The sequence below is a fragment of the Epinephelus lanceolatus genome, chromosome 15 (assembly GCF_041903045.1).
Source record: "Epinephelus lanceolatus isolate andai-2023 chromosome 15, ASM4190304v1, whole genome shotgun sequence".
Classification (NCBI taxonomy): Eukaryota; Metazoa; Chordata; class Actinopteri; order Perciformes; family Serranidae; genus Epinephelus; species Epinephelus lanceolatus.
The window spans coordinates 13,489,816-13,514,664 of NC_135748.1; the positions used below are offsets into that span (position 1 = coordinate 13,489,816).

The window sequence follows — 24,849 nt, forward strand, 5'->3', positions numbered from 1 at the left end:
TGAATGCTACTATTTTTTTCTACCCCAAAATGTTGTTACTTTATGTCCCTGGATCACTGCCAGTAGACAATAATAACACCTATGAGAGCATCGAAGACCAAGACTTCAAGAATTTGCTGCTAAATAACAACATAATGAAAGCAGCTACCCAATTAATTTAATTATTTTGACAACCCGTGAGCCTAGTATTAGCCATCCAGGTTCTATTTTAATAAGATGCTGTTGGGTAACAAACTCTTAAATGCAGCACCAAGGACACATTTTCAAAGCAGCTCTGGTTCTTGCATCTGCCAATTACCATATGACAATAACAGCAATCAACAGCATAAACAGCGCACAGGGTTTCATTTAGAGGGTTTTGGATGCGTTCCACCACTGCTGCTCCACTTTGGGATTTTCTGTAGATTGTCAGCACAGATTTACAAAAACCCTTGAAAGCACAGTTTTTAGACACATTTCACGGACTTGACTTTATAATGTTTTAACACAGTGACAAAATTTGGAAAATTCCAAACGCTACAAGGCATTTTTCCATGGCATGTACAATGTTGCTCTTTAAAGGAATACATTGCTACACAACAACCATTTGGGTATCAATTACTCATTCTGTATTGAATCTGTGGAGAAAAAAATTATAGTGTGCCACCAGTGAACAAAGAATCAAAAAAACGAGAAATTCATAATGAATTGGATTATAAGGGATCCGCATTTAACAACAGCAAAACATCCATTTACAAACCCTTACACAACTGGTGCAGTATAATCCAAGTCTAATTTATTCAGTCACACAATAATACAGACAAAAAAACAGATCGAAGCAGAGGCAGACAAGCAGCTCCCATGTTTTTACAAGGTTAAATTACAATTTTTGTCAATGGAGTCTGGCTTTGAAGAGAGTGTAGCTAAGTTTCACTTTTAGTCCAGTTTTAAAAGGATGGTTTTAGTGAAAATGCATGTGAATGCTCAGTTGCAATGAGCATACAGCTGGATAATGACACATTCAACTGCACAAGTTGAGTGCGATTTTGTAAATAAATGTTTTGATATAGTCTTGGTGTTGTTAAATGCAGATCTTTTACTTCAGTTCATCAAGAATTTTCTTTCGTTTGTGGATTCTTTGTTCACCAGAGGCATGCAAGAAAAATAAAGTTACCTTCATGAATTCAGCGTAACACAGGGTGAGTAATTGATATACAAACGGTCACTGTGGGGGTGAAGTGTTCCTTTAAAGTCAGCAGTGTTTGTTAGTCCTCCTTGTTGCTCTATCATCATGTTAGTGGTGGATGTGTCATAACTCAAGCAGAGTCAACTAAACATTACCAGGTGCCCACTCCCATGCAGAGTCAACCATGCATGGGAGCACACAGTGGCAGAGGGTAGAGATAAAATCTTTTGTTTTACAGGGAACTCGCCATAATTAACCCTGGGAGGACTCAGCGTCAGTCTGGGAACAGTAAGCCTGTACTACAGGAGCCGATGGTTCCCAGTAACTGTTTTAGCAGAGCAGGGGGTGGGACAGTTATACAGACATGGAAAGCATGGTGATTAGCTAGCGGATACAAGCTTAAGTTGTAGAAATCGTCTGAATCTAGAAGGTTATTAGGGCTCTGGCTGGAAATGATGTCATCCCTACAGGGTTGGTCAACCCAAACTATAGTGTTACAGGCTGTAGACAGACCACCCTGACTGAGGGATTGACAGTTTAGGCTACTGCTAATTTATATACAAACTTCACAATGAAAGAACATAAGGGTAATATGGTCAGCGAAGCGCATACATTACTGGCCGAAATATGGGCCTTTAAAACACGCACAATACCAATTGTGGCAATTCCATTTGCATCATGTGAAAACCAATGTATGACATCTTGAGAGGGAAAATCTACAAAGACGAGAGGATTTCACATTACATACACTTGGTCCAAGAAATACTACGGTGAAATATCGGCATGATAATATTCTATTTATTTTGGAGAGCTGAGGTTTTTGTGGCTAAATAATCAAGCAGACATCTCAATTTTCCAACTAATGTGCTGTGATCTAATGACAAGCCGCAGCAAGAGAGGTTGAGGGAAGAGTAATCCCATAAAGCTATTAGAAATATCATATTCAAATGCAAATACCATGATTATGATTAATAGTAATTATGATTAACTGCAGTCATTAGATGAAGATCTTTCTGAGCATACACATTAAAACAACATTTTATGTGTATTTTGGGGCACTGGTGATGAATGCAAGACTCCTTACATTTCATAATTTATGTGTGTGTAGAAGAGCTGTAATCCAACTATGCAATAACACAGGCAGATTTACTTTAGGATAAATACCTTTCTGCAAATAAAGATTTGACTCTTAACAGTAAGTGTTATTAAACTGTTGGAAGCAGACACAAATCTGGAGTGGAAACCAGCTCAATTTATTTTTGCTAATTTTCCCCCCATTTTATATCAATTTGGAATGCAAATTCCCAAAGTGCACTGGAGAGGGTGTAGACACCAGTGTGCTTCCCTTAGTGTTGCCAGCCGCCTCTTTTAACCTATACTGTTTCATTTTTAAGCCATCCCCTTCAGTTACACTCTACATGTGCACGCACCCCAACCAATCAGTCACAGTGAGGTAAAAAGGGTGACAACTCTCGCTGTCTTTAATTTACACAAACAAGCCTGGGAGTCAAACCTGAGTCTCTCTGGTAGTGAACAGGAGCTTTATTCCTGCACCACTGTGAATCCAGCAGTACACTTTGTTTTGCACTATACATTACAGCAGCAGTAAGAGAGATCTGAACACGTATAGCAAATCAGTGCTTCACTGAGAGTAGTTGAAGCTGTTCTGGAGACAATGTGGTGTCACACTGCAGCCTGACTCTTACTGAGCATAGCACAATGATAAACAAAAGACTAGCAGATACCACTTTGAGACTGCCTTACCAAAAATGCAATGACAGTATTGGCACTGAAATCCTATCTATGTAAATATACAGCATCTCTGCTTTACATCTTAAACTTACCGTATAATGCATCCAGTATAATAGTTGGGGATTTTAGCATTACCTTAGACATGCAACGTAAAATTGGTCACTTCTAGTACTAGTCACATGTATATCTAAACCGTACTAATCCCCTTTAAACAGATATCTGCATATGAATGCAGAGTCTGTAAGATAATGGACAAGATTGGTATTAGAAGTGCTCTGGTTGCTATTTATTTTCTGAGTAGTATTGAGCCATCACAATTGAGCAGCAGGTAAACAGATCATGTGGAGAGAAAAAGATCCAGAACAAATTGGCCAAAATTCTCCTTACCCACTGGCTGTAATCAGATGGCGATTTAGCTTTTTATTAGCTTTTGAAAAAAATTAATCTGCAATTAGGAGATATCTGTTTATAGAGATTAGCCAAAATCACCAGTGCACAGAAGAGGAAGTCTTGGCCCGCTCAAGATCCAAATATCCACTGTTGCCCCCACGGGCTACATCATAATCTGACCAACGACTGATGGATTCCAAGATTGAATCCTTATAGACTTGTTCTTTGGAATATTACAACCTTTCACTTATATGAGGCATTCTACTGAATGTGTGCAAAGTTAGGCTGGAAATATTTTGAAATTTTGTATGTTTTATTTCCAAAACTTTGTCCCTATATATATTGTACCATATGTAAAGGTCACATATCTAGTAAAATGACTGTAAATTTTTATATTGTATTTTCAGAATGTTTTGGAATGTTTTTCCTCTCCCATAATTTGTCACTACCGAAACATATAGTATTATATTACACAAAAAATATATATATCAACCTGTTATGCTTGTTCCTTCCCTTGTTTAAGTTCAAATTATAGAATTCTTCAAAATCTAAATGCAGTCTTTCTTTGTAAAATGCATAACGCTTTCAGAGTTAATAATTGATGAAACAGAACATAAATGTAACCGATTAGCATCCTAATACTTTAGTTGATAACTCAATATACTTTATTTTTTACAAAACACCCAGTGTTTCAGTAGTGACTGCACTGTTTCGGTAGTGACTGTCCTGTTTCGGTAGTGACCATTATTCTGTTTTTAAGGTTGCATCATATTTCCTCAAATGTATGCCTTATGGTGGAAATTACAAATTCAAAGACAAATGTTTTGTGGTCAATAAAACAATTCAATTTTTGAGAGGGCAGAGCAGAGTAGAGCAGAGTAGAGCAAAGTAGAGCAGAATAGAGTAGAGCAGAGTATAGTAGAGCAGAGCAGAGTAGAGTAGAGCAGAGCATAGTGGAGTAGAGTATAGAAGGGCAAAGTAGAGCAGAGTAGAACAGAGCAGAGTAGAGCAGAGTATAGAAGGGCAGAGTATAGTAGAGTAGAGCAAAGCAGAGCAGAATAGAGTAGAGTAGAGCATAGTAGAGTAGAGTAGAGCAGAGTATAGAATGGAGCAGAGTATAGCAAAGCAGAGCAGAACAGAATAGAGTAGAGCAGAGTAGAGTATAGAATAGAGCAGAGTATAGTAGAGCAGAGCAGAGCAGAATAGAGTAGACCAGAGTAGAGCAGAGCAGAATAGAGTAGAGCATAGCAGAGTAGAGTAGAGTATAGAATAGAGCAGAGTATAGTAGAGTAGAGCAGAGCAGAGCAGAATAGAGTAGAGCATAGTAGAGTAGAGTAGAGTATAGAATAGAGCAGAGTATAGTAGAGTAGAGCAGAGCAGAGCAGAATAGAGTAGAGCATAGTAGAGTAGAGTATAGAATAGAGCAGAGTATAGTAGAGTAGAGCAGAGCAGAATAGAGTAGAGAAGACCAGAGTAGAGCAGAGCAGAATAGAGTAGAGCATAGCAGAGTAGAGTAGAGTATAGAATAGAGCAGAGTATAGTAGAGTAGAGCAGAGCAGAATAGAGTAGAGCATAGTAGAGTAGAGTAGAGTATAGAATAGAGCAGAGTATAGTAGAGTAGAGCAGAGCAGAATAGAGTAGAGCATAGTAGAGTAGAGTATAGAATAGAGCAGAGTATAGTAGAGCAGAGCAGAATAGAGTAGAGAAGACCAGAGTAGAGCAGAGCAGAATAGAGTAGAGCATAGCAGAGTAGAGTAGAGTATAGAATAGAGCAGAGTATAGTAGAGTAGAGCAGAGCAGAGCAGAATAGAGTAGAGCATAGTAGAGTAGAGTATAGAATAGAGCAGAGTATAGTAGAGTAGAGCAGAGCAGATTATAGAATAGAGCAGAGTGTAGTAGAGTAGAACAGAGCAGATTAGTGCAAAGTAGGGCAGAGTAGAACAGAACAGAGCAGAGTAGAGCAGAGTATAGTATAGTAGAGCAGAATAGAACAGAACAGAACAGAACAGAGCAGAGTATAGTAGAGTAGAGCAAAGCAGAGCAGAGTAGGACAGAGCAGAGTAGAGGAGAGAAGAGTATAGAGTAAAGCAGAGTAGAGTAGACCAGGGTAGAGTAGAGGAGAGCAGAGCAGAGCAGAGAAGAGCAAGACTTTGGACCACAAAATTATAGGGTTTAACTACTGACCATTCCATTGTGTCACTACTGAAATGATCATGTCATTACCGAAACTTTACCATAGGTTTCGGTAGTGACATTCCTAGCTATTTTTCAGGATAACTAAAGAATGCTAGCAGTCACATGGCTAACAAGCACATGTTTGAAGAGTTGTTCACACAGAAAAACAAACAAACAAACAAATATTTTGCATAAACCCCCCAAATTTTTACATAATTGAAGAGAACATGTGTTCGGTAGTGACAACTTTAAAAGTTACACACTGATTTTCAGACTCAGAAATTCAAGGGTGTGGCTAAAATCCAGACTCAACCAGAGCATTAAAACTCTTGTGTTTCGGTAGTGACTTGAAAACAAGGGACACTACTTTTTTAGCATAGTTTCTTAATTTAAAAATTAATCCCACAATACATCTAAATCTTTCAACTTCTGTTTAAACTTAATCACAAAGATGTTTTAAATTAGACTTTTGAAAAAAATATGAAAAATGTTTTAAGTGTTATTTACATCAATTGAATTTTAGAGGTCAGGGTTGGGGACAGCTACTTCCCAATAGAAAGTACCCCATAAATGGTGATTTTGTATATATTTAGCATATCACTTTCTCATTTAATGTCCTGGGTTTAAATAGGCCATAACATCATCTTTGTAAATATCTATGTCTGAATACTCAATTTTATTATTTTTGTTGTTTTTTTGGTAAGGGACAGCACTTTGCACAAAATCGGTACAATGCCCCATATAACAGAAGGAATGTCATTTCTGTGGCAGAAATTTCATGTTTTATAGCTTGATGATCAATAGCCTGATGGCTGTACCACATCAAAGGATACTGATCTCATTATCACGTTGCGTCATCATCTCCTTTAATCTGGTCACTTCTGCTGCACAGTGGTGGCAGTCTTGAATTACAGCTTCCCTCACTGTTGCTGCTGATGACGCCCGCCCATCACTCTGCCTATTTTCTCCACCTTGCTTGTCCATGATCATTATCTGTACAATAAACAGAAAGGAAAGATTGTTGACCTCTAATAGAAGTTCAGAGAATGGCCTACTACACTTGGGTTTGCTTTCGAGAAAAACATATTCAATATAAAGAACCATCTAATGCCATGAATGTAAACAAGTTGGAAATTGTGGTCTCATCCTGGAAAGTGGTGCTCTTCTAAATTCCCTTATATTCCCTAAACATTAATTAAATTCCCCTCTTTTCCCTATCTGCAATATAACTCTAACATTTCAATGATACTCCAGGTTTAAAGACAGGTGGGAAACATGTTAAAGGATTGCAGTTTTTTCCACATGGAGAAGAAGACACAGAAGAAGAGAAAGGCACAGAGGAGGGATAAGGGTGATCCCGGGAAATTTTGAGGACATACACTGTTTGGAAGCACACTGAAGAAGATAGCAGAGTTTGGGCTGAGGATGCCACCACTGCAGTGTGACATCATACATTCAGCTGTATATCATTGTGGTCAAACTGCACGTCTAAGTGCACAGTGCTGAAAAGATAAAACTGCAGATATGCATGGTGCTTGAACTTCATCCTAAACCAAGGATAAGCAGAGTGTTGAGCATGAAAGAGCTAGCCACTGACGAGAACAAAGAGGACAGAAATCAAATTCAAACCATATCCAAATTCCTACAGAATCACTGAAGTGTGACTCGGGTGATGCTCAGAGGAATGTAAACTGAACTGAGATAGAGTTTGCGGATCATAACAAACTGAAGAAGAGATAAACAGACATTCAAGTGGGATCTGGAACTGCTTCTGGTGGCTGCTCCAACTCCAACCAAACCAGAGTGCAAGAACAGTGTGAGCACCGCAGTGTTTTCCCTATGCTCATTTAGCAGCAGTGGGCCATAGGCTGCTGTTTGAGAAATGTTGAACAAAGTCTATAACTGATCTGACTTTCTCCAAAACCAAAACTTTAAGAATTTGTGTTTTCTACAAACATTTGGCAACCAACATATAATTACAAACCTTTTCCACGGCAGTCTGCATGATAAATTGTCAGTGAATTGGGCATCGAGCCAAACCCAAAATGATGCCCAGATTCTACTTTTATAAAAAATACAAAGGAAGTAATCTGCTCTTGAGGGACTGTCACAAAGATGAGGATGGAGGTGGATTGGGTGCAATACAAGAATCTGTTTGCTGGAAGACTATCTGTGGACATGGAATGTCACATGGGACAGTGAATGGACACTCCGCATTGTTGTGGTAGTCTCACAGAAAGAATGTTAAACATGTCGTGCTTGTACAAATTTTACTTGTCATGGACTCTTTACTTAGTTATCTATTTTATTTTATTACTCTTACTAGATATTTAATTAGTAACCCATGAGATTAGTTATCTTAATTTTGCATTATTTTTTAGTGGGTGTCATGTTTCTGAGATGAATGTTTTTTAATTTTGGTTTGTTAAAAAATAAAAATTCAATAAAATATGAGAAAAACAAACAAACAAAGGAAACACAATTATGACATTAATTGAAACAAGTTTGAGTATCAGCTTCCAAATAACACAGTTGCATGTTAGCTTGCTTGCTTGTAAGTTGATTATACTATTTATGAATTACTGGTGGTTAATTTTCTGTTGATCGAATAATCCATTTGCTGAAATATTTCAGCTCTCATTTATATAACCATTTTATGGGAGACACACTGCACTGACAAATACAACAGGAAAAGGAGCTCAGACCAGTGTGTTGTTTGTAGATATGTCTCGGCTAAGTCTTTTAGCTGCTGTGCAAATTCTTAAGAAGTTCTGGTTTGAACACATGCATGTCACATAACATCTTGCCTCTAATTAGATGGCAAATAACTGCAAAACACCAAGTGTCTAGACTTACAACAGGCTGTGGGAAAATCAGCAGCACTGGAAATAACTGGGCATCACTGGATTTTAAATTATTTTCACTTTCTAGCAATAGCCTCAAGAATTAGGCACACAATATACAGTTAGGTTATGGTTTGGCCTGTGGATAAGATCATTTTTCTCATCAGTCTTTTCTGTGAAAAAAAGTGATAAAATTCTATCTATGATATTGATGATGATACAGTAACCATCTACATAGCTTTTAGGTCATTCAAATGTAAAGCATTTCCTGGCAGAGGACAGTAGAGGGAGCTGTTTAATGGAGGTTATTGGTCAGCTGGTCACTACTGAGTTGATAGAGGGAAATGTGCAGAGTTTTGTTCTGACACCTCACTGATGTGTTCTATATTTTTGTCTTCCAGCCTTTCACTCTTACAGAGAGGATAAAGCACTAGCACATGAAACAAATAAGAGAAAGTGGTAAATAAATTTCTTCAAGAGCCACAGAATACTTAATTTTGAAATTTTAACACAGCTTATCATTCTCCCTTGTGGTCATCTTTGGGTTTTTCAAGCCACTTTCTTGGTTCACATGACTGACAGAATGTGCTCTGATAGGCCAGAAGTCGGCTTGATTGCATTCAGGCTCGACTGCTGATACATGTCATGTTCCTAGGTTTTGTGTATAGTTTGTTTCCTGTTTAACTCTGAAGGTCACTCCTCATGTGTCATGTCTTGTCTTACTTCTTGCCTTTGCCTGTTTTCATACATTCCTGCATTGTATCAGTTTTGTTAGTCCTTCCCTGTTCCAGAGTGTTCCACCCTAATGTTCCCTACCACACCCTCGTTGTCTTCATCGTCAGCCATTCCTCGTGTTTCCCTCCTTTTGCCTGTGCCCACCTTCTCCAGCTTTGTCTTGTTCTTGTATTTAGTCCTCTGTGTACCTGTGACTTTCCCTTTGTCCTTTGTCAGTTTGTCTGTGGTCATGCATGGTGCCATTCCCTGGTTTGTTTTTCAGTCTTTTGTGTACCTTGTTGGATTGCTTCCCCATGATCACAATGCCATCCTGGCTTGTTTTCAGTTTAGTTTTGGTTCCTCTTTCTTTTGGACTTTGAGTTACGCCTGCCTGTATCTTCAGTTTGGAGGTGTTTTACCAGCTGCATTAAAGCCTGCCTTTTGTTTAAACCACCTGCCTGCCTACCGCTATCCTCTATTTAACTGAACCTTGACAATGCAGTACTAGGTACCCGGATGTTCCTATCTGAAATTTTTTGACATGTAGCTTTCGATCTGAATTTGACTGATTCAAAGTCATTCAAGCTTTTGAAATTACAAATCAAGAAATGTCATTCTTATTTCAGAACGAATACATTTAATTACATGATTTTCAAACTCAGATATTTCAATGCTACGAGCTCAGTGGTGTTTAAGTTTTAACATGTTAAAATTCAAGTGCTTCCGTCCCTTTTTTGCTTCCATACTAACATCGACCAACTGAAACATCCATTTCAATGAACCAGTATAGCAACCTGTACTGAAAATATCTTCTGCTGCCACGCTACCATGGTAATGGCCCATGGATCTTGTCATGGACAGGAGAGGAAATAACAAAAATAACAACAGGACACAATGGATGGATGGAAAGAACAGACAGTGAAGGTTATACAGGGAGACTTGCATGCAGATACTGTACATGGAAAGACTACGGGAAATATATTACCTTCAGCAGAAAGAAACAGTACTGGATTTTTCTCATGTCTGGTCCCAATGACAGTGTCACGTCTGGATCAGGGTCGCCCAGAAAGGCCTTAACTAACTCTTCCAATCTAAACACACAGACACACACACAGAGAAAATTTCCAATAACCTACCAAAGCTTAAACTCATGCCACATTCCATGTCACAGTCCTTCTCAATCACACTTAGCACAAGCTCAACAGGCACTCAAACAGTTAATATTTATATATGAGAAGTGCTTCTTATGTTTAAAATGTGGGTCTGGTCAAAGAAAACTATTTACTTAAACGCGTGTTCCAGCTCCACTGGGCCGGCCTGTTGATAAACTATCACTGGATGATAGTCCAAACATTGGTTCTTCAACCTCTGGAACCGGCCACTGGAAAAGACCAACAGGCAACTGTCCAGACGGATCCAATGTAGGCACGACAACGTGCGGTTTTCATTTTTCCACTGCAACATGTTCAGTGTAGAAACATGCTAGGTTTACATGACGAAGGACTTAAAACAAACGTAGCGGTCTTCTTTCAGGGCACTGCACACAAAGTTGGACTCTGGAGAATGCCCTTCAGTGCCATGCACAATATTTTGTGAGAGAAAAACCATCATCTTTCAAACACTAGAATTTGATTGTTTCCAGATATTCTTTCCAAGGTGTGAGGTGATGTGTTATGTAGGAATTTGTGCAAACTAATATTGTATTTAGAAAATAAATTTAAATTGACTTCAGTATGGGAATGGACTGATACTGAATCTTAATAAGCACAGACGGCAGAAAAATATTCTTTTGGAAAGGTTAAGATCTGTACGCCTGAGAATATATGAGCGTTTGGAAATGTGACAGCTAATAAGCAAAGATATGTGCAATCACTCAGCGCTGGGGATGATTCAAGGCATAAACCGGAGAGGAAACAGCAACAGAAAAAGTCAGCATGTCCAGTGAGTGTGGTCACAACAGACATCATTAAAGGTTCCCTGTGTGAGTTTGACCACAAACAGGGGGAAATCGAGGATAATCACCCGGGTAGAGGAAATAATAAAAAGGCGGACTGAGGGGACTTAGGCACGGTTAATAGATCAGCACTGCAGAGGTGATGTGCCAAGTCCTCGATGGAACCTCTGGCCTGAACTCTGGCCCTGACTGGCTGAGTCCCTCTGTCATTTGAGTATAAGAGCAGAAATAAAGCAGTCCTGGCTGAAGCAGAGCCCTGGGAAACTCCATTAGATCTGGTTAAGCCTCAGTGAGTGAGGTTTTAACTCAGTATCTATGCATAGCCAACAGCATAAGTTATGTAGGCACTTCAGGCAAACCCCAAATACTTATAAATCACAAAACATATTTGCTCAAGAATCTCGGGGTTTTGAGTATTACAAATACAAATCACAGTCCAAAAAAAGACCATCTGCTCTCTTCCAAGAGGGCTGACAGGGCCAACACATCACTATTCACATCTGCACTGTCCTGAAATGACTGGATCGCAAAGATCACAACATTATGCACACACAAACACACTCATATTGTACAACCTATGATCCTGTGGCAAAGGGCCTCCTGTGAGCTCCTCTAGAACATTGTTATTTAACCTCTTCCACCCCACTAGGACGCCTGCATCCTTGACCATCATTACTGCCTGTCAGGCTGTAGCAGAGTGAGTTTTGGAGTGAAGATACTGGTATCACATGAAATAAGAAGACCTAAGGAATCTACTGGTGCCAACAATATCATGCTAGCTTGTCAGAAAGGGGGCCAAATAACGCTCCGAAGTTAGGATAAATTTCAGCGAGGGAAAAACTGGCATGGATATTTTCACAGGGGTCGTTTGACCTCTCACCTCAAGGCATCTGAATGGGTTCTATTGGAAGTGCAGAAACAATCTCCCCACAAGTCTCCTCTTAACAGATATGCCCACTTTGCGCTAGACCCATGCAGCTCTTGGCAAAAAGCAAGCAACATTTTGCATGCAGTACAAATTTTCCTCTACAGACTTTAATTTCTCCATACTGGGGGCCCTAAACAGTATTGGAGTTGCATGAATTGTGTATGACTGGAAAATTGAGACTCTTGTGGATTCAATAAGCCAAATTTTATTCACGTGTGATGATGTTAGCCTTCACAGTAGCCATTTCACTGTAGTGAGACAGTCTTTTTTAAAATGGATATTACTGTAATGGCCTATTGAGACCTCTTGGATAATAACAGCCTCATGAAACTCCACAGCCACAAACTAGAGACCCCATGTATTCAGGGGATGGATGGCTTTTATAGGTATTTTGACAATTAGGGGGTTTCTGAAGAAATTCCAGAACAGAAGTGCTCACCATCCAACGTTTTTAACTCCAAATCACAGCATGGATTTCTCTCTGGTGTTCCTCAAGGTCTTAGTGTCTTAATGTGATATTTTGGAGTGATTTTTGCACATTTTTTATCAATTCTCAGACGGTTAAAAACTGCTTAAATTTAGCACCAAATCTGTGTAACCAATGGTATCAATCCAAAAATTGCTGCAACAACTTATAAGACATATTTGAACATGGAGATGACCATCATGTACTTCCATCATACGTTTCTAAACCCCTACACACTCTAAATTAGGGATGCCAGTAGGGATGCATGTTGCTTCGACAGCCTGACACCCATTAACTGGTAAGTTACCAGTTATTTTTTAGGAATAAAAAAAAAGTGAACTACAAGAGGCCTTTCTTGTAGTGCAACACTCCATTGACTCAGTGTGAGTTTTGGTGCTATATTTCAAAGCGTTACACATTTAGAGGTGGTGAAATTTGAATGATTTGTAATGTAAATGTCTTGCCTTTATGTTATTTTCTGTCGGCCTTGCTGACAGACAGCCGGCTGACTGCATTAACATGGGGAAACATAGTGCCAACTGCCCACCCTCTGGTCTCCACTGGTAAGCTAACATTAGCCTTGGGAACTAGCTGGCGGCGTTGCTCAATCGGTAATTACTGCTAGGTCACTGAGGTTGACCGTGGTGTAGACACAATGCGTCCACAGTAATGCTGTTAGGTTAGGATGGCGTTACAAGCGGTAATTGCCAAATGTGCAACGCTGCTAGCTAGCTCTAAACAGACTTGGGTCTGTAGTCAAAAACATTTTTGGCACTTTAACGATTAAATGGCTAACCTATAGCATCCCTACTCTAACCTTTAAAAGTTAAAAAGGTGCCTAAGCAAAACACAATGTTTATTACATATTTATGACTTAAACACAGAGACACAGAGTGCAGAGCTGCACATCAAATTAATCTTCAAGGTCCCATCTTTCAGATGATGTATACTACTCCTATGTGACATATACTGTTGAACTGCTATCCTCCACTAAAGATCCCCTGACCCCCCTAAAAAAGACAAAAATGGGTCTATGGTAGAGAGGTGTGGGAGTGAAAGAAGTTAAATCAGAGTCAGACAGTTTGCTGTCTCCCCTCATCTGTTATGTTTAAATCTAGAGAAAGCATCACAGGCCACCTAGGTTATGCTGAGAGACTGACTACATTGAAGGGACTAGGAATCAAGGAACATGAGGTGACTTACTTCTGGATCTCCTCGGCAGTAAGCTGGTCATCTCTCTGTTCTCCTGTCACCATGGCCAGCTCTTCCTTCAGAGACTGGATCTCTCTCTTCAAATGGGTAATTAGCTGAAACACACACACAGAAGACAGGGTTAGAGGTCTGCTGCATGTGCACATACAGTACACACAATGTAAAACTGTGCACATTTGAAACCTACAGTTCAAAGCTAAGACACACACTCATGCACAAGCACCGCAGACAAGCTATTTCGCTGCTGCCAACTGATGAGGCAATCCTTCTGAAAATGATCTTGCGGCTTATCTTGCCGATGCATTTTGAGGACAAACTTAAGTGATTCCAGACAACTGGATGCTCCAGCGGGAAAATACAGGAAGCAAAAACATAAATTAGCATTAAACAGCTATGGTGGCAAAAAAAAGTACACATAAAACCTTCTACTGCTGTCTGTCCACACGTGTTTGGTTAAGGCCTTGCACACTGAGCCAACGGGGTGGTTGCTGTTAGTAACCGCTGTCCGTGTCTGGTTACTGTATATATAAAAGCAAAATATCTCACCAAGTCCAGACATAGCTTTTTAAATAAGTACTTATAGAAATCTTTGAAAAAAGACAAAACAAAAATAAAAAACAGTGACAGCAAAAATATCTATTAATGTCAAAAATCATAATCCGATGAGAGATGATGTGACGGGACCAGGACATTCTTTTTATGTTTTCACATCTGAGTATATGACAAAAATCTATTTAAGGCATGAAAGGAGAATCCAACAAAAACAAATGTGATCAGGTCCTGGCCTTGACATATGACACTTTATGACTTTTTCCCTGCAGAAAGGGTCCATACCTATAGAGGTCAGTCTAAGTGACCTTATTTCAGTCTAGGCAGGGATTAGCAGGCATCTTGCTATCTAGCACCTAAAGTCAGGACATAAATTAAGTTGTATTACATGTGTAGGAGTAGCCATACAGAATTTAATCTGACAACAGCGGCTCCTCTGATGGGACAGAACCATTTCATATCAGTATACTGGCTTTTCTGCAGGGGTGGGTAGTAACAAGTTGCAAGTAACACACATGGAGAAGCATGTTTTCTTTCATGATTACAGTATGTGTCCATGAAGCCACATTCTCACTTGTATGTGTTTAGTCTCTTTTTCATCTGAGTTATATGTGCAAACAGAAATTCTTCTTTAAATAAGAGCGTCAACTTTTCAAAATCTTATTTAAGTGATATACTTCTGTGATAACAGGTTCAGGTCATTATTTTCTGGCTGCATCGCTCTTGTCAATAACCTCACTGGACACCATAAGCTTCTGTTGGCATTCAAATAAACATATCGATCAGTTGTACAACTTGATACTGGAGTGTCTCAGAGCTCTAGTTTGTGCAGCCAAACTTGAACCAAAAAAAGAAGCAATATAATGATCCAGTCTGATAAAAGCATGCCCTGCACAGTGATTAACACTAAGCAAATTAATCCCTGTGAAACTGACGTGTCTAGCTCAGCTATTAAGCAAGATTTCTACTCATGTTCAAAACAATCTGAACATTTAAAACATGTCTCAGATATATGTGTTCTCTGAACAGGCGAGAAAAAAGTTATAATATCCGATGAAAAAACATTTTGAAAATAAACCTGTAATGCAATGAGAATAAAGTCATAATGGTTCAAGAAAGAAAATCTACCTGCCCTATAGCGCAATGTGCATGACATTATTACTCTGCTAACATAGTAGTATCCCCTTCAGACCATCCAACAAACACAGATGCCTGTTTGGGACTCTCTCTGGAGGAAGCAGGAGGAAGAGGAGCAGTGAGCTGCTCATCATCAGAGGTGGAATACCAAAAGGAATTGACACTTTTGATCAGGTTTAATATGTGATGATCCTGTTTTGAAAAATGAAATCTACTATCCCTCTCTGAATCAATTCGAGACATAGTTTGTCCTGTATTTTCTTGCACAGAATTGTTAGAGTGAGGATAATGCAAATGATAATGCAAACCTACTCCCTTGCATAATAGTACATTATTTAGAATTTTAACAGACAACAACATAACAACATAATTTTACCACATTTTTTGGAAGGAGACCAAGGTTGCATTCAGTTGTTGTTGCACCCAAAAGCTGCCACAGACACAGAGGGGTGGTTGATGATGGCGAATGTATTTGGAAGAATTGGTGGGGTAATGTAGGAGGCCGGTGTTGGCAGGGGCAGGCTGGCGTGAGTGGGAACAGTTGAGCTGAAACATTGTAAGAGAGGAACATCCCTCTCCTGGTCTGAACATGAAAACAATGTTGTATTTTGTAATGTGGAACACCTGACATTTGGCTTTAATGATATATTGAATTAAACAAGATGGTGACCTAGAAATACAGGTTATGTGCAGCTGCATGACGGCTATCACTGTGCCCAAAAAGTAAAAAAGTAATAATTTATTATTTGAATTTGTTCAATAGGGTTCTGATTGAGTCACGAATGGACATTCTTGCTGTCGCTGTATGGTTACACTCTAATTTATTAAGATCTCTGGCTATTGTAAAAGCAAAATGGCTACAGGGAGTTATAGTCTGAAGAAAAGTTATTTTTCACCATTGAGGAGTGACAATGTGCTTGCCTAGCAGGTTACGTAAATACAACAGACTGCACTTAATGAACAATCTGCTTCACTCACACCTTCATAGAAGTAGAACAATTTTAATTGAAATAATTGTTTGAATATTACTGCAAAGTAATGCTATGTGGTAAATGTGGGGACTGAGTGTAAGGGGGTGAAGCGTGCGAGGAACGACTCTACTGCAGATGCCAAGTTGCCAGCTGCCTGGAAGAAAAAGAAGCACCACCTGGGTTTGGACCATGATGATGATGGAACAGAACAAGAGTTAGCTTCAGGTGACAATCCCAGGCCACATCTGGTCACTTTCTACACCAAAATCTAAAAAAGACAGCAGTATTAAAGTGCTTGCTTTGCTTCCTGAAAAACACTGAGATGTCTTCTTTTAAATACTCCCCTTCTAACCTCTGCAAGCACACTGAAGTAAGTTCTGCATACTGTGGGTTAAAATGTTGTTAGCTAGCTAACGTTAGCTATGTTCATTTTTTATGTGCAACACCAATCTTTGACGTTATGATAATGACAATGACTTGTCTTGTAGCGAGTGGTCCATTGGTCTTTTAAATTGGTGTGCTTTGGAAAGAGGAAGAGATGGCAAGATAGTGGGAGACTGTTTATATCTCAGTTGTGTCGGATTTCCTTTTGTTTGATTAGCCTACCTGCTCATCAAAACAAGTGCTGTGTTTTCATTATTTTGCACTGGACTGCGCACCCTAAAAAAACAGGAAAATAATTTGTGCTTTAGACTTGAGAGGCAGGGTACACCCTGGAGGGGCTGCAAGACTATCACAGGGCTGACACAGAGTTAAACAAATATCCACGCTCACATTTACACCTACGGGCTATTAAGAGTCACCAGTTATCCTGACCTTCATGTCTTTGGACTGTGGGAGGAAGCTGGAGAATCATCAGAAACCCCATGCTGACACAGGGAAAACATGCAAACTCCACACAAAGGGCCCCAGCCGACTGGCAGGTTCAAACTCAGAAGTGCAGTGCTAACCACTGCCCCAGCATGACACCCCAAAGTAAAAGCTATTTATCTGAATATTTGATGAATTGTACAAATGTATCTCTTGCTGAAGTCAAAGCCATTACTTCTACACCTCTGAAGCCAAACACTCAGTTCTCCACATTACTAACTGCGCTTTTCATGTTTAATTCTTTGTTGTTCATATAGCAGACCTGTTAAGTGGGATTAAATCCTAAATCTCCCATCACACACAGAGAGCAAGAGGTTAGAGGCGAGCCCACTTGACATGTACCCTTATTCTGATGCTCAGCAGGTACTGGCAGCGTGTCGTAACTTGAAGTTAAAGTGTTATGATTGAATGTGAAAGAGGTCACGTACATAACAGACGGACCATAGAGACTGATTAGCCTGATAAAACCTACAGCTTGATTTTTCTGCAGCTAATTGTACAAGATTTCAACTGGCTGTTTATTCAATTTTCAAATCCCTAAAAAAAGGGGAGTCGGTCCAGTCTACATTACATCTAAACAGAGACATGTAAATACATGTTAATGGTAGGGAAAGTAGGCCAGCACCAAAATCAATGGATGGTGTAGTTATTGGAAGGAAGCCAGACCAGTTGTAATAAGAATTCTGCACAAATCGCACCACAAAACAACACACCAAACCACATAAAAAAACAAGTGGCAATTGTTCTTTTTCTCACATGACATACTTCTTTCTTCAGCATAAATCCCACTTAACTATCACCACTGAATCTGACCACACCACAAAATACTAAAGCAGACTGAAAGGCTGGAACGGTCTCAGCAGCAAAGAGCAAATACAACAGACAGTGGCGACTGTGTGCCAGAGTCACAGTGACTCTCCTGACACAAAACTGCAAGGGAGCTAGGATGTTCAATAAAAACTAAATCAAGGTCAAAGGTCAGTAATTTAGCAGAGCACCAGCACTTCTAGCAAACGCATTTTCTAACTGGAAGGTCAAAAGCAGTCATACAGTGTCAAATCAAGACACTCTTGAGAAGAAACAGACCTGCGGTGTGGTTTTGGGCAGGTGCCACTGAGCTAAACAAAAAATTTCACCCCAAATCCACCCCATATCATATTTTTTAACATCACAGCTGACCATCCCTCACCAGAGCCGCTCCCTGTATCTCTTTTTTGGAGCCCATGGTCTGATGTAATTCTCCCAGCTGCATCCTGAGGAACTGACCGCCAGTTGTTGGTCAGCGGAATCGTGCAGTCTATTTCAGAGTGCCGAGCCCACACTGGTACCACAACACCACGGCAGGCTTCCATACACTTTGAATAAAAACTGACTAAGGCCACGTGACTGGTGATGGCAGCATATCCTATGGAAACCCGAGTCAGTGCAGTAATGCAACGTGCAGGTTGTTATGGTGATGGAAAAAGCAACCCTCCAAGTATGTCTGTGTTATTTTATATGAGCTGACAAACATGCTACATAATTAAGTTTGAAACATTAAACTGACTTGTACAGACAGCCCTAACTTTAAATTATACATCTTCTTCTTGAATATATACTATCCATCCTGTACAGAAAACCACCCACAATAAACTGCAGTATAACCACAGGTTACACCTCAAATGCATATGTCTTATATAGTATGCCACTCACAAACATGGTGCTATTATGGGGCCTCTTTCGAGAAGAAAGAGGAGTCATAGTTTCCCACTACACCTACACAAGGTCTTTTATCCTTCACAACAAAATGATAACACATGGGCTGTGTTCTATGTATGGCACCATTCAGGCATTTTAGACTAAGGCAAGGAGCACTGTGCTGCTGAATCACACCATAAATACTTTCAAACTATCTTCGGTCCTAACGAAAGCCAGGCTCTCAGACGAGATAGATGAGGGAACCTGGGAGAGCAACCACCCGTAGGAATTTTCACACTCGCTTCCCAAACATGTCTCTCTAGTGGGCTATAAGCAGGATTGTGTTTGACTCACAGGTATGTGCTAATCAGAGCTGTCTTCTCAAGCAAGATGTTGTGAGTGTCTTTAAGTGAAGGGAGAGTCCAGGTTCAGGAGGGTCACCCAGCCTCCTATTACCCTACGCTTAGCTGCATAACAACACCTTAAAGGTCCCACATTGCAAAAAATCTTTCCATGTCTTTTTTTATTGTAGAGCATTAAAGGGGCTGTATAAATACTGTAGGTATCAAAACTCAATCCACACAGAAATGCACACAGTCCATATCATCCATTCAGAAACTGTGCCTTAAACAAGCCATAAGGACTTCTGTGACGTTATGATGTCACAGGTACAGTACAGGCCAAAAGTTTGGACACACCTTCTCATTCAATGCGTTTTCTTTATTTTCATGACTATTTACATTGTAGATTCTCACTGAAGGCATCAAAACTATGAATGAACACATGTGGAGTTATGTACTTAACAAAAAAAGGTGAAATAACTGAAAACATGTTTTATATTCTAGTTTCTTCAAAATAGCCACCCTTTGCTCTGATTACTGCTTTGCACACTCTTGTCAGGTTAATACACAGCCGACAGCCCTATTGGACAACTGTTAAAATTCATATTATGGCAAGAACCAATCAGCTAACTAAAGAAAAACAAGTGGCCATCATTACTTTAAGAAATGAAGGTCAGTCAGTCCGGAAAATTGCAAAAACTTTAAATGTGTCCCCAAGTGGAGTCGCAAAAACCATCAAGCGCTACAACCAAACTGGCACACATGAGGACCGACCCAGGAAAGGAAGACCAAGAGTCACCTCTGCTTCTGAGGATAAGTTCATCCGAGTCACCAGCCTCAGAAATGGCAAGTTAACAGCAGCTCAGATCAGAGACCAGATGAATGCCACACAGAGTTCTAGCAGCAGACCCATCTCTAGAACAACTGTTAAGAGGAGACTGCGCCAATCAGGCCTTCATGGTCAAATAGCTGCTAGGAAACCACTGCTAAGGAGAGGCAACAAGCAGAAGAGATTTGTTTGGGCCAAGAAACACAAGGAATGGACATTAGACCAGTGGAAATCTGTGCTTTGGTCTGATGAGTCCAAATTTGAGATCTTTGGTTCCAACCGCCGTGTCTTTGTGAGACGCAGAAAAGGTGAACGGATGGATTCCACATGCCTGGTTCCCACTGTGAAGCATGGAGGAGGAGGTGTGATGGTGTGGGGGTGTTTTGCTGGTGACACTGTTGGGGATTTATTCAAAATTGAAGGCACACTGAACCAGCATGGCTACCACAGCATCCTGCAGCGACATGCCATCCCATCCGGTTTGCGTTTAGTTGGACGATCATTTATTTTTCAACAGGACAATGACCCCAAACACACCTCCAGGCTGTGTAAGGGCTATTTGACCAAGAAGGAGAGTGATGGAGTGCTGCGGCAGATGACCTGGCCTCCACAGTCACCGGACCTGAACCCAATCGAGATGGTTTGGGGTGAGCTGGACCGCAGAGTGAAGGCAAAGGGGCCAACAAGTGCTAAACACCTCTGGGAACTCCTTCAAGACTGTTGGAAAACCATTTCAGGTGACTACCTCTTGAAGCTCATGGAGAGAATGCCAAGAGTGTGCAAAGCAGTAATCAGAGCAAAGGGTGGCTATTTTGAAGAAACTAGAATATAAAACATGTTTTCAGTTATTTCACCTTTTTTTGTTAAGTACATAACTCCACATGTGTTCATTCATAGTTTTGATGCCTTCAGTGAGAATCTACAATGTAAATAGTCATGAAAATAAAGAAAACGCATTGAATGAGAAGGTGTGTCCAAACTTTTGGCCTGTACTGTATATTGGTATATTGGTGCACTATCCAGATGGAGGGCAGGCAACTGGAGGTAAAAACAACAAAACAAAATAACACTGCACAAATGTCTATGATTTGTGCTGTTTATTGTTAAAATGATCAAACTGGTAAAAAACAACGGCCACCTTATGTCCTGAAAATAGTAGGACATGAAGGGGTCAAAAAACAAAACGAAACAGAATAAAAACTCACTGAGAAACGGCAGCAGATGTTGATCGAAAACCTCTATCTTCAGTCCGGAGTAGCAGAGTCGAGTAACATCAAATGTTAATGTTAAAGGTAAATTTTTAGGCACAACCCAGATTTTTAATGGCATTTCACCAGAATTGTAACCAAAGCTAGCTAACGTTAGCTGATGTTAGCCTAAAAGTGGTGCGTCCTTGTACAGAATTGAAATATAAAAGACAGTTATTCTCAAGTAAATTTACTCAATCGGCCAAAAACAAGACGGCAGTTGTTTCAGTCATTAATCATTCAGTTTGTCACACAAAACAGTTTTAGTCCACTACACTCTTGTATGCATTTATTGGTTCGCCATGTAATGTTAGTAATGTTAGGGAGTCTGGAAAAGGAGGTAATTTGTAACAACGATTGTGTCCACCCCGGCAAATCTGTCAAGTTGTGAAAAAAAAAATCACTTTTCTTAGTATTATATGGATCACATCCAACATGAGCATCAATTTTCTGATACCTGCTGCCTTCAGGTTCATCCAACCCTTTTATGTAGTCACATTCCTCTACTTCCAATTCATGCAGCATATGGATATATCACTTCTTGCCATTCCATCTGAATTTCATGAGTCATAATAGTCACTGAATTGCAAACAAGCTATTTCCTGTTGGAATGCTAGTTAATGCAGTAGATGACAGGAAGTAATCAGGGACCAAAGCTTTTGCCCAAGCAACACAATAACGATGAAATGGTTTATAAAGGTAGGAAGTGCTGCTACAGTGCCGTCATTCTCTGGTTGCAATGATGGTGCAGAGAAACTGACTGCAGATGCAGAAGACCCAGAAACACTGACCTATAAGAGCAGACTGGGCTATCTTGGAAGGGGTGCCTCAAGAGAAAAAGAATGGCACTAAAATGAAGCGTTTCAAAAAGAGGGTGACATTAGGTATATTCAGGCAGACAGTCTGAGAAAAATCATGTAAACATGTTCTAGTACAGTGGTTCCAAATCGGTCCAGCCCCAGGGTCCAGATTTCTCCTTAGTCTTTAGTTCAAGGTCCACAAAGTTTAATACATTCAGCATCATACTTATGTTTGGCCATGTTGTCGAGCTAGTTTGCTGTCTCTGTTAAGTAATTGTCCGTTAGTCACTCCCTCTTCAGCAGGAAACAACACTTCACAACAAAAGCTCTGAGCCAGAAATTCACTGAACTTAAAAATAAAGTGTTTTCTACAAACGTGACACGTTTCAGAGTCACTTGCAGTCCATTCAAAATTGACCCGTGACCCACTTTTGGACCACGACCCACCAATTGAGAACCAGTGTTCTGGTAGAAATCTAAAATACGAGTATGAACCCGTAAATGAGCATAATCCGGGACCGTTTTGATAAAACTTTTTAAGCCTTTCAGTATTACATAAATAAGTTTGATGGCAATTCAGTTCAGCACATACTAAGCACCCCTGCACACAAAATGCTTCCTTAAGTACACACGTGAAATTTAAAAGAGATGGTAGGAGCATCATGAAAGATCCAATAACCGTTGACAATTTAATCTGACTGTAGACCAGGATCAGCCTGATTTAAATGGAGGATTAAGACTGACCTTAGTGCTCTTAAAGAGACCAACAGAGCCAACCTTATATGGTGTGGCCACTGTGGCTGACTTCATTATATTCACAGGTCACTTTCAACACCTCATTTTTTTCCCCCTGTCCATGAACGACATGTTAAATGTTTTGTCTGATCTGGCTGTTTCCTGCTGTTCAGGCTTTGAAGAAGTGCATTTTGTAACCTGCAGGCTACAGTATAGGACCATTACGGCAGTGTGTGGTCAGAATGATACCCCAAACACTGACTGCAAGATTGCGAGAAGCAAACTCCAGGTTTCAAATCAATTACCACAGCCGGCATGTCCAATAGAATAGACAGTGTGCCTTCAGACGGTGGCAGGCCAAAAATGGGAATCTGAGTGTCACCCCAAACCGCAATAAATGACATCATTCTAATCTGCAAACTGCACGGCAGGCTTTAAGTTTTTCCTCAGTAAACCAGGGAGAGAGATAGAGGGAGAGACAGAGAGACGGGAGCAATGAACGAAATGTGAAACACACTAAAGAGCCATAAACGGAGACAAGAAGTTTGCCCGCGGAGTTTGGGTTTGCCTGGAGCTGTAACTGTGCCGGACCCAATTGGGAGCTGCCAGACACTGTCACAATTACTGGGCCGGCCGCAGACTCTCTTAAAAATACCTCTGTAGGGTTTGCAAGTGGCCAGCCAAGTCCTCACTAGCAGTAATACAGTAGCAGTTGATCCTCAGGCAGATCTGGGTGGGAGGGGAGGAAGCGGATATAGCTGTGATGATGACTTACTACTGTATATCCCCCGTGGGACCTTTACAACAACTACCAGGTCTGCTTCCTGGCACACTAAGGAAGCTGTGACAAGTATTGTGAAAGGAGAAAGTCAAGGAAGGAAACCATCATCAAGAGTTAACCTGCCAAACTGCTCAGCCAATCTATCATGAGATTTGCTATTTCTCAAAAGGCAGCTATGGAAGTATGTGTAAGGCCTATCTGAAAAAATGTTGAGTGGCCTCTGTAACCACATGTGTTGCCACAATCCAAGGACTTTCTCTGCTCTCCATCTCCTACTTTGGCTTCTTCTCTGTCTTACTAAAATAAAAACGTATTCATAGTATAAAGATACTAAATAAAATTACTCAAAGTAAACAGACTGCCCACTCTCATTTTAAAAATGTTACACTATGGCCTCAGATCTTGAACATCTGGGCAGGAACGCATGCTTCCTTGCATGGATGTGTGTAGAGACATATATACACACACCAGTCTCCAGCTGGATGCTTTCTCAAGTGGCTGTAAGGTACTGGGATAAAATATGCCATAACAGAATTTGAGGCATGTAAACAATACAGGGAGAGAATGCAAACAGGACCTGTGAGCAGTCTAAATAACACAAGATGGACAGGCGTCCACGTGTTGAAGGTGGAAAACTGCTTCTTCGAGGATGTCTGTGTGACGTTGGAAAAACTAATTTGGTGCTGGAAACCCAAAGAGGGCATTTAAGCACATGGTGGGTTAACATTTAGTTACATTTAGGAGCTGGATTCTCACTGCATTCACCGATCAATTTAAGGTCTGGAAGCTATGAGGAGGGTCTGGCCATAATGAAACAGCACATTAAGTCATGCTTCTGTGGTGTGATTGTGTGGTGAAGCTATGGTATTTGTAGTGAGTGGAGAAGTGCAGCGAGTGTCTGGCTGTCTCACCAGGGCAGGATCCAGTTCTTCATTCAATATTGCCTCGTTCTTGATGAGAGCCACGCGCTGAGCGAAGCGACATGTAGAGATGGACTCCTAAAAAAAACAGTTAGTCTTTCATTTAATACTCACTTGACACATGCATGCAAGGACTCAACAGAGATGATAAAATGTTCATAATCTATACATTCTTTACAGAGCACAGCTTTTTATCAGTCTTTGTGAAGCATGATACACTGTATGACATGCCAAGTATTTAATGTCTGAAAATGTTTAAATACCCAGAGCACCAAGAGGATGTTTCAGGAGAGAAACTTCAAGTCACTATCGACAAAGCTAACTTGATTTGTAGAGTAGCTCTAACATTATTTACTCAAGAACCTTCTTTCTCCTCTTTTTTTGGCATATCAC

The 24,849-nt window shown here is 40.2% G+C and overlaps 1 protein-coding gene across 1 annotated transcript in view; it reads right to left on the minus strand.

Moving 5' to 3' along the window:
- Positions 1–24,849, minus strand: part of kif6 (kinesin family member 6) — a 93,283-nt gene that overhangs the window by 43,908 nt on the left and 24,526 nt on the right. Inside the window, exons 9-12 of the mRNA XM_033642343.2 lie at positions 24,448–24,534; positions 13,591–13,694; positions 10,025–10,130; positions 6,316–6,475 (exon numbers count right to left, since the gene is read on the minus strand). Of these exons, the coding sequence (XP_033498234.2) occupies positions 6,316–6,475; positions 10,025–10,130; positions 13,591–13,694; positions 24,448–24,534 (457 nt within the window). The remainder of the gene's footprint in view (positions 1–6,315; positions 6,476–10,024; positions 10,131–13,590; positions 13,695–24,447; positions 24,535–24,849) is intronic.